Source organism: Poecile atricapillus, chromosome Z (assembly GCF_030490865.1).
Source record: "Poecile atricapillus isolate bPoeAtr1 chromosome Z, bPoeAtr1.hap1, whole genome shotgun sequence".
Classification (NCBI taxonomy): Eukaryota; Metazoa; Chordata; class Aves; order Passeriformes; family Paridae; genus Poecile; species Poecile atricapillus.
In genome coordinates this window covers 137,340,599-137,355,490 of record NC_081289.1, presented here as the reverse complement: position 1 = coordinate 137,355,490, position 14,892 = coordinate 137,340,599, and the positions used below count along the sequence as shown (strand labels likewise).

At 52.1% G+C, this 14,892-nt stretch overlaps 1 protein-coding gene across 7 annotated transcripts in view; it reads left to right on the top strand.

Moving 5' to 3' along the window:
- Positions 1–14,892, top strand: part of CNTFR (ciliary neurotrophic factor receptor) — a 202,549-nt gene that overhangs the window by 168,280 nt on the left and 19,377 nt on the right. For all 7 annotated transcript variants that reach the window (XM_058827916.1, XM_058827922.1, XM_058827919.1 and 4 more), the window contains 2 exons: positions 11,688–11,805; positions 12,608–12,774. In XM_058827916.1, coding sequence (XP_058683899.1) covers positions 11,688–11,805; positions 12,608–12,774 — 285 coding nt within the window. The remainder of the gene's footprint in view (positions 1–11,687; positions 11,806–12,607; positions 12,775–14,892) is intronic.

Genomic DNA, 14,892 nt, shown 5'->3' with positions numbered 1-14,892 from the left:
GGCATCTATGTGCATCAAGAGGAGAGTCCCTGTTGCAGGAGGCACTTGCAGTGTGCTCCTGATCTATGATAGGGAAGTGGGACTCATGTGAGCCCAGACACCACAGCATCCTTATGCTGCTGGCAAGGTCCAGACCATGGGGCTTGCTCTTCACCTGTAATTTTCTGTGTAACGCTTCAGAGAGCACAGCAAAATCCTTCAGTGACTCTAATAACATTTCTCTCCAAAGCCCTAGGGTATTTCCCCCCCATCCCTGTGAAGTCACGCTTCAGGTCTGCTGAAATCCTAGCAAATGCCTCCTAAAATCCTCTGGAGCCCCTGCGACAGTTTATTGAGAGTCCAGGACTGTTTGACCTTGGAGGGGGTGAGAAAGGGAGGGGAAGAAAGAGCAGCCCTAGGCTTCCCTGCCAAACTACTTGATCCAATGCTGAACCCCTTGCAGAGACCCCAAGACAGCCAGAAATCAGTCCCAGACCATCAGTGGGGTATCTGGGCACAGTGCCTTCCTCTCTCTGCCTCAGGTCTCTCGAGCGTCTCCTGCTGTGCTGGGCAGTGCTGCTGCATGAACAGTGTGGTGTGTTCCATAAAAAAAGCAGCAGTGCCCCAACCACCTGTGTATGGTCCCCATCCCAGCATCCTGGCCCCCTCATCCTGCCCAGAAACCATTTGTGAACCTCTGGGTCACAGCTCCTTCCCTGCTGTGGTGCCCAGATTGTGCAGGAAGGTTGCCCACCCTGGGGGAGCTCTGTGCTAATGGCTCCCACCATTCCGCAGGAAATAATTAAAGCACTGATAACAATATTTTTATATGACAATAAGTGCTTTATGTGTTTCTTATTTCTTCTTTGTTGTAAGCAAATCAGAGGATGTGTGGCAGGCTGCTGTCCTCCATGAGGCAGGAGAAGCTGTGCTGAGCATCCAGGTTATCGCTGTCAGGGCAGACTTGGCAACGATGCTGCTCTTGCCACTGATCCGGTGCTGATGCTCCCAGGGAAGGTGTGTTTGTTTCTGGGGTTTCGTTGTTAAAAGGCCATCGATAAATTACAGGGAGTCCGGAGGAAAATTGATTTAAGAATTAAAAGATATTGTATGACCTAAAGGGGAGATTAGGGGAATTTAGTGAGGTGCTTGCTGCTGAGTGAAGCTGGGGGTAGTAGGGAGGGAACAGAATGAAAACAAGCTTGCAAAGGTGGTGATTAGAGCAGGTGGAAGCAGTCTCTGTGAGTAACTGAATTGGTTTGTGCCTCACATTTTGTTTTGCAAATGCTAGGCTCTCACACATGGGTGGGAAGAGGCTCCCCAAGCTGCTTGAGCTGTTGGAGCTGCCCCACATGCCACAAACATCCCCTGGGGATTGCCCACTGCTGCTTGTGGGGATTGAAGCATCCAGCCAGGATTTGAGGAAGATGAGCATCATGTTCACAAAGCAAAGGGCCTTTTTTTAGCTCAGTTTCTTTACAGATGGGCTGGTTAATGGGAGCTCCCTTGAAGCCAGCTGACTTAAGGACACAGCTATTACTTCCAAATGCAGTGAAGTCTGGAGCTGTGTGACTTACATCATCCCAAGGACCCCATTGCCTTAAGAATAGAATGAGGCCAGAGTCTGATTCAGGCCTGAGGATAAAAAAGCAGACATTAGTAAAGAGAGCAGTGGTATTGAGCAGTGCTGTTAGCTGAGCTGGTATTGCAGTCCAAAGCCTCCAGAAATGTCACACTCTTCTGTTTTTCATCTGCTTGAAGGACACATTTTGGGTGAGATACAGAGACTGATGCTCTTCCTGCCTCTACCTCAAGGTACCAACAGCATAGGGGAGGATTTCGGCATGAGCTGGGAGCACTCCTACTGTTGGTGACATGCCTGACTGGTATTTTCTCAAAGCCAGAGAGTGAGCTGCTAAGGACTTGGTGTGAGACCCCATTTTGTATGATAAATTAGGCATCTTCCCAAATGCCGTGTCATTAATGTGCTCTCATCATCCCTGAGCAGCCAGAATAGCACCACAAACTGGAGCCACCCCTGTGGTGTCCATCTCAGCTCTATCCCCACCATGTGTGTGATTTCTCCAGAGTGTATCATGCAGAAGCACAGGTGGGATGAGTCAGGTGGCTTCTCTGGATGTACCAAAGGAGGCTGACTGCTGCTGGGAGGACTCTCACGTATCTGGGGTGGGAACAGCATGGGGAGAAGCTCCTTCTGGTCCTGTGTCAGTTCTCTACAACCTCCAGCACCTCCTTTGGCTCTGGCCCAGCTCCTTCTGCAAGGTGCCAGCAGGTGGTTTCCCAGCAGGACTGCAACAACGACATGAAGCTGGGCAAAGCCACCAGCATTACAGGGCTCTCACACACTCACAGCAGGGTCCCAGCAGCTGAGTGACAGGCAAAGGCTGCAGATCAGCCCCAGGAGCAGAGTAGCTTCTCACCAGGAGATCATGTGGAGCAGAAGGGCAGCCCCAAGGATGTGAGTCACTGACCAGGGAATGCTGAGTCTGCGTGAACCAGCCCCAATGCAGTCAGGATGGCCAAACACAGGATAAGCAAAAGGCTCCTTTGCCTGTGCACACATCTGGTGCACCATGTGGTACAGATGCCCACTTTTAAGCCCCCTGTCCTGACTGAATCCAAAGCAGAGCAGTCAGTACAGGCTCAAGGGCACCATGGGGTGAGGGGATGGAAGAATAGGCTAGCATATTCCCTAGCAGAACATGTGGGTGAAAGGAGAGGGTGGTTTTCCATTTAATTTATTTTCAATAAATGCTGAAGGAAAGTAACTTTTCATGCAAAAGCCAGTGCAAGTGTGATGAGGAAGTGGGTAGGGGTTATGGCTGCTTACTAACCACCCCTGTCAGCTCCTTCTGCTCAGACAGGAGAAACTCCAAAATATTCTTCTCTGCTGCAGAAAGAGTCAGAAACCTCTTACTTCTTCCTCTCCATTCCCCATGGGATGAAAGACCTCTCTGCCAGCAAGTACCTCCCTCACTGGGGAAGAGAAGAGCAGAGAAAGGGACATATCCAGACTGCATGTCAAGAGAGATGAAGAGAGAGGAGGCATTTTTGGAGAGCTGCTGCCTGTTAAAAGGCAGCCCACACTCCCCCACTGGGAGATAGCTGGTAATACTCGTGGCTAGCTTATTGCTCAGTGCATGACAAAATGCTTATAGCTTCCCTCCAGAGGCTCCTCCTGGATAAATATACAACTTCCAGGAGTTCTGGTGGGACAGCTTTGCCGAGGATACATGGCTGTTGATGGTCCCAGTTGTGTCTGATCACACCTGGTATTTTCCCTGTCTTCTCCATCTGAATAGAGGATGGATTGCTTTCTTGCAGCCGTTAAATAAGGTGATGGAGGGGGCAGGGGCATTGCATGGTGTAGGTTGGGCAGGGAATTTCTGCCTGGAGCTGGAAAAAGAGGGAGAAGGTGGTGCTGAGTTCTCTGCTGCATGCAGTGCAGGGATGGATGCCAGGAACCCTTGGGATCACCCTGTATTCCCCCTGCACCACCAAGACAAGAAAGGCACGGCCCTCCCTCTCAGCACACAAGGAATGTTTCCTCCTTATGGTTTTTCCAGCTGAGCTCCTGAAGGAGATTGTCAGGGGTCTGGTCAGGCCTTTTACAGAGGAGAACCAAGGAGGGCATCTACTTCTCCCTGGAAACCAGGGCTGTGATGTGCTCCCATGTGCACTGACCACAACCTCCTTGGGGCATGGAGCAGTTGCTGGGGAACCCATGTGTTACAAGGACGTATCTCCCACCTGCATTGCTTTGGCACTGTGCATCCAGCCCCATGTCAAGGAAAATAGTCCCTTGGAAGGAGAAATAATTTTGGCAGAGACTGGAAAATCCACCCATATGAAGGTCCTGTAATTCATGCCCTTCACATTTCCCAGCCATTTCAGAAGAGACAGGCCCAGCATTTGGGTGGGAGCTGCAGGGGCATGAAGCTCTCCTCTCAAAATCCCAGCTGTGAAAAGCCCCGTGAATGTACAAAAAACTGTGAGCACATCAAGCCCCCGCTCTCCCTTCCCCACTGTCTGGGCATGGCACACTGGCATCCTGGGATGCTCCAGCCCTGAGCTGTAGGCAGGGATATGCTCTGCATCCCTGGAGCCTCCCAAGGCCCTGTTTGCTGGCACTTTTCCCTCGTTTGCTGCACACTCCCTCACCCGAGACCTCTCTCCAGGTCTCCAGGAGCTGGACGGGGGCCCGGCACAGTCAATCCCAGAGCAGCCGGTAACGAGGTTTGGTCATTACTGCCCGGGGCTATGTGCGAACCAGTGACCTGGCTCTGAAATGGTTTATGTTACATGCAAATCCCCTCGCAGAGGTGTTGGGGGAGGAAAGCCGGCCTCGCCGTGAACTCCCTGGGCTGAAGAGCAAACCCCAGCGCTGCAGAGAACTTCCCCTGCCCAGCACGCTGCTGTGCTACCGCATCCCACCTTGCCGGTGTACCCATCCCAGGGGTACCACGCCGAGCACCGCGGCCCCGCTCCAGGGCTGGCGGTGCTACTGTTATACACAAAACAATAATCAGCTGCCGTAACGAGGATGCAGAGTAGCTGAGCTGGCTTCCCTGCTGTTGTGCCGGCTCCAAGTGGAAACAGCTGCATTTGGTTTGGTTAAATGTTTTATTTACTCACAATTATCGCAGATAACAGGTTTGCGTTCGTTTGTTCAATATTTAATATTGTTTCAGAGGAAAGCTGCTCTTCGGTTTCTGATGGAGGACTGGAGGGTCAGAAGGGACTTTCTGCCGTGCTGTGGTCCCAGATGAAGGGTGGAGGTGTCCAGCATCCCCACTCTGCATGACGCCCTAAGGCACCCGGCCTAGAATGCTGCCCCATAGGAATAAAGTCACCTCCAGGAGCACAGCTGTGTTTGGGGTGCTGTTGTTCACAGCAGGATGGACATTTCCCTGGGACAACAACGCTGCCAAGTGCTGCCAGTGCTGCCAGAGGGAGTGGGAACAAGAGGGTCTGTCAGGGGTTTGGGATGCCAGATGACTTCTGCCTAAATCAGCTTCCTGTAGCATCCTGCACCTTGGGGAGCACCTTCAGCAAAGGCTGCCATTCCAGACAGCCAGCCCACCCCATATCAGGGTTGCCAGTGCCCCTCTGCTCTTGCTCTTTACTCTCACAGATCAAGGCTGTGAGGTTTGCTTGATAATTTTCTGGAAGCTGGAGAGTGGTCAGGTTTGAGGAGCAGCTCTGCTGTGCTGGAAACAGCATGGCTTCATGCAGTGCAGGATGGAGCAAACTCCAGTGAGCCTGTGATCACACTGGGAGCTTGCCCTGCCACTTTGGCTCGAAGTGGGATGCTGGGCTTTCTCTCTTCTCTTCTCTTCTCTTCTCTTCTCTTCTCTTCTCTTCTCTTCTCTTCTCTTCTCTTCTCTTCTCTTCTCTTCTCTTCTCTTCTCTTCTCTTCTCTTCTCTTCTCTTCTCTTCTCTTCTCTTCTCTTCTCTTCTCTTCTCTTCTCTTCTCTTCTCTTCTCTTCTCTTCTCTTCTCTTCTCTTCTCTTCTCTTCTCTTCTCTTCTCTTCTCTTCTCTTCTCTTCTCTTCTCTTCTCTTCTCTTCTCTTCTCTTCTCTTCTCTTCTCTTCTCTTCTCTTCTCTTCTCTTCTCTTCTCTTCTCTTCTCTTCTCTTCCCTTCCCTTCCCTTCCCTTCCCTTCCCTTCCCTTCCCTTCCCTTCCCTTCCCTTCCCTTCCCTTCCCTTCCCTTCCCTTCCCTTCCCTTCCCTTCCCTTCCCTTCCCTTCCCTTCCCTTCCCTTCCCTTCCCTTCCCTTCCCTTCCCTCCCCTCCCCTCCCCTCCCCTCCCCTCCCCTCCCCTCCCCTCCCCTCCCCTCCCCTCCCCTCCCCTCCCCTCCCCTCCCCTCCCCTCCCCTCCCCTCCCCTCCCCTCCCCTCCCCTCCCCTCCCCTCCCCTCCCCTCCCCTCCCCTCCCCTCCCCTCCCCTTCCCCAAAAATTTACAGCATTGCCTCTTCCCATGCTCACTGAATTTTCTGCAACGGAAATGAGAAAATCCATAGCTTGGTTTATGAGCACCAATCAGTGTAAAACAGGGCCTTTTAGAAATTTATCTGTTGCTGAGTCCACCTTTTTCTCCAGCACCTTCTTGGGGAATAAATTCTTGCTCTTTGAGGCTGTGAAGATGGCTCTTAGGTGGCAGCAGAGTCAGGGGTCTTTGGCTACAGCCGCAGGTGCCCCTGACCCATTTTGGGAGCTGTCAAGGAGGTGCAGTGGTGTTGGGTCTGAGGGCTGGGCTAGATGCTGGCTGAATGTGTGTACCTCTGGTGATCAGCTAGGATGCCTCACACTCCAGAGGGATATATCTTCAGTGTCTAATTTCAAGGGATAGGAATGTCTCCCTGAAAACTTCCACTTGCTAAGCTTGGGCTGGCTTAGACTGAAATGGAGAGACATAGACCTTGTCTCCATTGCTTGTCCAGGTCACCCAGTAGGTCAATGAAAAACAAATCAATCTCATCCTGTGCCCTCAAACCCCTGGGTTCTCTAATTCTCTCTCAAACGAATTTTGCTGCATGAACTAAAAAAAAAAAAAAACAAAAAAAAAAAAAACCCAAAACACATAAAACCAACAAATCAAAAATCAAAACCAAACACCTGCTTTATCCTTCTTGCTGAAGTGGTGGTTATGAACATGATGTTCCCAGAACATGGGGAGAATCACCTGCTGTCCTCCACACCCCTTCTCATCCTCACACTTATCCAAGAACAGATGGTCAAGGGGAAACAGAGCAAATTCACTCCCTGCCTTTCACCAGCAACAAAACACAGTTGTACCCAAACATTTGGGTCCATGGACAGGACCGTCCGCGACCACAGCCATGCTGCACTCCCGCGCAGGTGGCGCATGGCAAACAGATCCTCCCCTGATCCACCTGGCAGTACAAATATGATTTATTCATCATTGTTTTCTTTGTTGTTTCCTACCAGCCTCCTGTACACAAGCAGGCTTTTAGGAAAGCAGCGTTAGATAAATAATACATCGTGCTGGCAAGCCAGCATGTGCATAACAAAAGCATCTGTGTAGATGCGTGTGTGGACTAGCAACGTTTGCTGCTCCTGTGCCCACATGCTCAGTGCTGGCATCTCATGCTCAGGTGGATTCCTGCTATGCTGTCCAAGCTTCTGCAGCTTTGCTTTTGGTTGGTTGGGTGGCTTTTTTTCTGTATTGGTACATACCCACCAGAAGTGGTGTGAAAAAAGTCCTTGGGTGATGATCTGGTCCTGCCATGGTCCTTGAGGTGCAAACAACAGGAGTTTGGCAGCAGAACAGCACTGGTTGTGGGCAGCACGGGGGTCCTGCCCATCTGCAGGCAGGCTGTGTCACAGCTGTACCTCTAGCACAAGCACACGCCACTGTCATGGACCCTGGAGTCTTTGCTGGCCCAAGATGGAGATGATGAGTTATGCAGGTGACCCCAAAAGCACACTATGGGCTCATTATCCCCCATCAGCCCAGTGCCTGAATGTGCCCCGAGTGCACCAGAAAAAATACCTCCTACAGAAGTGTTTGAGAGGCCTCTTAAAACTTTTATTGGCGCTATTTTTTGTATCCTTCCACCTGTGGAGCGAGGCATCTTTAGTACATTCAGCCCTCAGCGGGAGAGGAAAATTATAACTGATCCATTTCAGAAACCTCTAAAAGTGACCTAAAATAACTTTTCTATATATAAAAGTGTCATGATTTTAATGTCCATTATCTCATGACCTAGCAGAGCTAGGAAAAGCTCTTGTAGATCATTTTTAGTGGTTTCTAAAATGGATTGGTCACACTTTTCCCCTGCACAGTGGGACTGAGGGTACGAGGACAACGGGGCTTTAGAGATGAGGAGGGAAACAAAAATCTGTTTCTGTGCTGGTGTATCCAGAGCTGTTTCATCCTCAAGGACCACTCGTGGTGCTGTCCCCAGCTGAGCAGAAGTGCTGAAGCTGGTCAAGTGACAGCTATTTCCAAAAAGCTGGAAAGACAGAGTTAAATGGATGCAAAGCATGGAGTACTGTGTGGTGGGAAAACCAGTTCCATCCCTGCCTCTGGTCTTTTCAGGGATCTGCAGAGATGATGACCCTGGCACCAGCTTTCACTGCTGTGGCAGACCTAGATTTTGCTGGAACATCTCATAGTTTGTGAGCCATGTGCCCAGATGGGATGTGCTCAGCTCTGACCTCAGCTCTGAGCCTTTCTTCACCTCACCCGGAGCTTTTGCAGCCAGGCTGGTTGCAACCCAAGCCTCTGGGAAGCTGCCACAGCAAGGCATTAAACACGCTGGGTTTTCAGAGAGGACATCAGCAGAGCACATGGGAGAAGTGGCTCCCTGCCATGCAAGAGGTTAATAGACAGATTAGAGAGGGCAGGCGCTGTTTGTGGTGAAAGGAAAAGAGCTCTGCTTTTACAGAGTTCAGCAGCTCCATGAGGCAAGGGATGTAAATATTTGCCAGAATTAGGGAGGCTGTGAGCAGGAGCCCAGGGAGGACTGCCCAAGTAATTCAACGTGTTGTTTGGGCTGTTTGTGGTGTGGGGCAGGTGCTGAGAGCTGGACATCGTCTGAGGGAGGATGGAGAAGGTTGGAGCAGGACACCCCCCACCCAGAAGCCCAAAACCTCAGGGCAAAAAAAATCCTTTAATGCTGCTCCCTTGATGGCTTTGTTTTCCTCCACTGCCTTTCTTGCTCTCTGTTGGCCTGATGGGCTGGCCCACCTCCAAAGACAGCATTACAGAGTGCTGGATCGATTAGAGCCTGCAATTTTATTTGCTGTCTTTAAGAGCCTTTGATGGGCAGCATGGGCTGTGCCAGCGAGCGCCTTTCCTGGGAGAGGAGGGGAGAGGAACAAGGGGATGTTCTCCGCAGGGAGATAAGGAACCTGCCACCAGCTTGGAGAGGAGACCATGGCAAAGAGAGCCCTCCTGATGCAGCAAGGCAACTGAGAAGGGGCTTGCAGCCCTCTCCTTTGTGGTGCCTGGCAGTGGTAGCCGTGTAACCCGTGTGGTGTCGTGGTCACAGCCCCCTGTGGCTCTTTCCACTGGCCCCACACTCTGCCATGAACTTTCTGCCTGTCAAGGTGGAAAGTGGGGTAGCTGCCTGACAACTCCCTCCCGGGATGCCCGTGGCTCTGGGACTGATGGCTCTCTGGAGAGATGCAGGCTGCAGGAGTGTCTGTGTGAGACAGCTTGTGTCTGTCCAGAGAGAGGGCAAAGGCTGGGGTGAGACAGGCTTCTTACAGCAGCTTCCCTTCGGCTGCATCTGTCCTTGAACTCTGCAAAAGGAGGCCAGGGATGCGAGGATCATTTTGTCTCCCTTCCCCAGTCTCTCCTTCCACCTCTGTCTTGATAAAAGACACCAGAGGGCAAGAGGTGGAGCATGCTGGACGCAAAAGGTTTGGGCTGCTCCTGGGGACCAGCCTTGAAGCAGAGGGCAGGATTTTCACAGTATTCAGTGCTGTGGAAATGGGGCATTTTCAAGGGGTGCTGTGGAGTGGGGATGGAAGCAGAGTACAGAAGGGGCAGCCCTCCCTCCTCCTCCTCCCAGCTAAAGGAACCTGGAGGAGGGAGCCCGCCCCAGCCTCCTCAGCAGAGGAATCAGCAGAGATCACAGAGAGCCGGATCCGGCGTGATACTGGAGACAATGGAGACAAATTATCCTCAGATGGACTAATTGTGGCGCATAGCAGTGCAGCCTCTTGGGCCGTGCTGGTAGGGCTGGACCCTGCAGGACTCCAGGAATGCTCGAAAAAGCCCCGCCTGCTTCTGCCCGGCTTCCCGGCGACTCCCGGCGACGAGCAGAGCAGCTGAGCGCAAGCAGCAAGTGGGCGAGTCGCCTGCGGTGGCATCCCCAGTGTCCCCAGCATCCCCAGTGTCTCCAGCATCCCCAGTGTCCCCAGCATCCCCAGTGTCCCCAGCATCCCCAAGCAGCGCTGCCAGCCCCATCCCGGTTTGCCGGGTGCCGGGCAGGTGCTGTTAGTCCACAGTGCCACCGCGTGGTCACCCGGCACCCACAGGCTGTCCCCGAACCCCCTTGCACCCCTTCAGCCCCTCCGGGACACCTCCCGGACCCCTCATTGCACCCTGCAAAGAGCAACGCTGCCTTTGCTCCCGCCACGCCCAGGGGAGGCAGGGAAAGGGTTAAGGAGCCTGTGGGGAGGAGGAAGAGGATGGGGCTATAGCAGAGATCAGGCCCTTGTCTCTGGCTTTGCGATTAGCCATTCTGTTTTGATGTGGAGGGTCTGCTTGAATAATTTAACCGGGAGGCTCATTAACCAGGCTCTGGCCTTCGTCTGTCGGCTGAAGGCTGAAATAGCCATTAGGAGGAACATTCGGAGCGGCACAGCCTTCCCTCCCGCCGGCCCCCTGCGTTCCCTCTCCTCCCTGCTCCCTGACTCCGCTGCACTTGGCTCCCTTATCAGCTGCTTGCACCCTCTAAGTCCCGCCTCGGGGGCGCCGGGGGTGCATCACCCCTGTGCCTCAGTTTCCCCTCTGTAGACCATAGCAGACTCTGTAGACTGCAGTCGTAGCTGGAGCCTGTTCCATCCCCCGAGAAAGCTGTGCCCCCGAGTGTGCCGTGCCAGTGACACCTGGGCTGTGGGACTGAGGAGGTGCTGAGGCTGCCAGGTCTGCTCGGTTTGTTTCTGCTTGGAGAGAAGAGTGTGTCCTGGGATATTCCTAGTGGATGGATGGGGATGAGGGCTAACAAAGGGAAAGAGGGAGCACCACAGGATCAGACAGCCTTTCCAAGGGGAATCCTGGTGCACTTCCAGCCTGGGGAGTGTATTTTATGGTAAGGCACTGTACCAGGGTCCTGCTCTTTAACAATCAATGCAATTGCCTGGGTACCAAGAAGAGTTGACTTTGGTGTCAGGTTAGGTAAGATTTTTACCAACAAGGGCAAAATTTATCTGCCAAAAGGTATCACATCTCATTCTTCACATGCACTGTCCCTCAGCATTTTGCAGAGTTTTCCTGCCACTCTTGCTGTGCTCCTGCAAAAAACAGTGTGCACCGCACATGTGTCCAGGAAAGCCAAGTACAGTGTGAACATTTCAAACACTTCACTGGGTTTAAAATCCTCTTCTGCTTCTAACCTCTAGGATCAGCTTATGAGGCCAGAGGAAGGCTGCTCCCACTGGATGCTCTCATCCTGTCTCCTGTTGCCTCTGTGTCTCTTTGGAGGCAGTGCAGCAGAGTCAGGGATGCTCTTCTCCATGTCAAAAGCGTTAACACTGTTAGTCGTCTTGCAGAGCTGGATTTTCTCTGCTGCTTTCGCATTGTTCCTCCTCATCTTGCCAGTGGTACTGCTTCCTCCCTTGGGTGACCTCTGATCATTTGGAGGATCATCCCTCAATAAGTTTATCACTCCCCAGGGATGTGGCAGAGAAAGCTGTGAGCAGCGTAGATTAATGGGGTCAAGAGAGCAGCACCTCCTCCTCATCAGCAACATCTCTGTCACAGCCTTGAAGACAATTTCCCCTGGTACCTGCAAACCATCTCTGTCACTCCATCCCTCATAAGAAGCAGTGAGCTGCCTGAGGAGAAGGTGAGCTTTGCACAGCCCAGCCCAAAGCAAGCAGAAGACATGGGATAAAAACCCCCAGATACTTCCAGCAGCTGATGAACACAGGCCAGGCTTGGTGATGACCCTACCTCAGTAGGTAATTACCCTTTCTCTTTCCCTGGCAGCCCCCCCGAAGGAGCCAGTGCTGATGTGCCGGTCCAACAACTATCCGAAGGGTTTCTACTGCAGCTGGCACCTGCCCACTCCTACCTACATCCCCAACACCTTCAACATCTCTGTCATGTAAGTGTCTGGGAAAAAAGGGAGCAGTGGGGTGAGTTTCAGTCCCCACAGCCTGGAGCAGGTCTCAAGTAGTGCCATGAGGTCCTGGGGCAGTGGGTCTGACCTGTGCTGAGCATGTGGTATCAGTGCCCCAATAATGGGCATGGGGAAGGACTTTCTGGGGACATACAAACTGGATGTTTGGGAATGGATGTTTGGGATGCCTTTCAATTTTCCTAGGAGGGACCAGGAAAGTCCCCATCTCCCACGTCCCTTTTCCATGCTTCCCAAGACCATCCTCTCTGCACCAGTTGTCTTTAGTGGATGTTGTGCCCACTGTTTTTTTGGCACATTTGGTGCATCCATGCTCTTTTCTGGTGTGAGGTGGTTGTTGTTGGGCAGCAGCAGTGTTTCTCACCTAGAACTGGCCATGGCATGTCATCATTCCCTACCCTGAGCCTAAGTTCTGGCACAGCCCTTATACAGGCTGATGCTGTGGAGTATCTTCTGAGGTTTGCGTCACCATAGAAGGGAGACCTTGTTCCTCTCATAGGAGGGCTAGACCCAAATCCACCCCCAGTAGGGTCGCTTTCTTTTCTTGGGGCCATGATGAGGACGTTCACTGAAGCCTCTGTGTAGGCTTGGGAGAAAACTTCATACACAAGGGCCCACACAATTCCCTGGCAGGAGGAACACAGCCCTTTGGCTGCAGCAAGGGCTGGGGACCATTGTGTTAGAGGGGATGCAGAGCTGCACAATCTGTCTCCTTCCTCCAGCAGCTTGGGTGCATCCACAGGTAACACTTCTCATCTCTGCTTTCCAGACATGGCACAAAAGACATGGTCTGTGAGAAGGATGCCGTTCCCAAAAACAGGTGTCACATCAGGTACCTCCAGCTCTTCTCGACAGTGAAGTACAAGGTGACTCTGACAGTCACGAACGCTCTGGGAAAGAACTTCACCACTCTCACCTTTGACGAGTTTGCCATAGGTAAATTCTACAGCAGCAAAGGCCTCTCCAGGGCGGTGTTGGGGTTAGCTTGTTGTGCAGTGTCATCCATCGGAAAGATGCGGCAGGGAAGGGACTGCCTCACCAAGTGGAGATTCTGCCTATCCATGGGGATGGGATCTGAGCCACTCTGGCATCCTCCCTGTGCCCTTCCCATTCTCAGGGCCCTGCAGGCACCTGAGCATCCTGGAGGAGCCAGGTAGGATGCCCACAGGCAGCCTCCACGCTGGTCACATCAGGGACCTGGTGTCATGTGTGGTCCCACCCCCAGTGGATCCAGATCACCAACAGTTGCTGAGTTCTTTCCTGTTTGGGATGCAGGGAAAGAAGCTGCTATGTATTAGGGCAGAGAGCTGTAAAAATTGTGAGGTTCAAATGGTGTTGCCATTCTTACAACCTCAGAGCGTCCCTAAAGGAGAGGTTTGGTATTTGTGCTGGAAGTAGAGTCATGGGAATTAGGATTGCAAGAGGAATTAAAATGTCCCATTCTCTTTTCTACATTCTTAGTCAGGATAAATCTCTCCTACAGTCAATTTCCCTCAGCCCTTACCTAGTATTTTCCTAAAAACCCTGTTCCTTCTTTTGCACCTGTTCACTGCCCCATCAGGACAGCAGATGCTGTGCGGTGTGGGACAGGGAGCAGCAGACCCTGTGGAATGGGCTGTCCATGTCTCAGGCTGTGCCACAGAGATTGGGAAGCATCCATGTCCACACCCACAGCAGAGATACTCCCCTGACTGTGAAGGGTGGGCATGAACTGAGCAATCCAGTGCAAACACAGCAAATCAGGGAGCTTTAGCCACCATCCAAAGCCGGATTACAGCTGGTGCTGTGACATCCTCAAAGAACAGGAAAAATAGGAGAGAATGGAGTTCAAGAATGCACCAAAAAACAATTTTCTGGTTGCATGTGGCAGTTACTGAACCTGAAAAACAACTAGGTGAATCATTAAAGTGCAGCCAGTGCTTGGTCTTTGCTTTCGATGTGCTACGCACCACAGCATGGAGAAGCTGGAAGTGCTGGAGTGCAAGAAGAGGAGCTCCACTGCTAATCCATAAGATTTTCCCTTTGTACCTCCAATTCTGGAAAATATCAAACAAGGCACCAGTTCTGAATGGCAAACTGTGTTTGGAGCAGGTACTGTCCTGCTATGTGTCCGCAGCCATGAAGCTTGTGTTCATCAGTGCATCAGGAATGCCAATAACAAGGCAGGGAGCTTATCAGGGAAGTGGTGGAATTTCAGTCATTTGGGTGCCTTTAAATGGAAATTGTTGCATTTGTGGAAGATACACTCCTTAAAAATGAAGCTAAACTCCAGCCTGCATGGCCCAGGATAGCAATTAAAGAACATTTTCCAAGTTCCTTGCATTCCCTCCTCCAGTTCAGGGCACCCGCTTGTAACATCTGTATCCCACCCATGCCCTGCCTAGCTTCCCAAACATCTGGTCCTCCATCCAGCACACAAGGGCAGCTCCCTTGGGGAAGCACACCCTGCTGCAAGCCTGGGGCATCCCAACACCAGCAAAAAGCTGGATCCAGCCCAAAGAACTGCTTTGCACAGGTCAGAGGAGTGGTGAACAGAGGCTAGCACTACCCTAGGCCAGCCCTTAGCATTGGTGTACTATTTCTGCCTCTTGCACGAGTGCCTGGAAGGGTGCAGGGTGCCTGGACATGTCTCAGCAGTGCTCTGAGACCACCAAGCATCACCTGGCTCCAGGTTGGCACTTGGGGAAGGGGTGATGGGCTGATGCTGATAGGAGAGGCCATAGGAGAGGTCCTGCAACAGCCCATTCCCATAACCGCTTCAGCATCCAGTGGCCTTAAAACCTCCGTATTCTGCACAACTTTGAAATTCTCCTCAGGATTTGGTACGGGTGCCACGCATCAGCAGCACAGACAGGGTGGTGACAGAGTGCTGAAGCAGGAAGTCACAGGCTTAGCAGATCATTACAGCATCTGCAGCTGCTGAACAACAGCTGTCTACCCTGAGTGGAACTTCTCCTCATGCCATCCTGGTGTTAAAACAAGTGCACTGCATTGCTACATTTTGCTAGGCAGTTCTGCCCCAGGTTGCCTGTGGTTCTCACTGAAGCTTCAGTG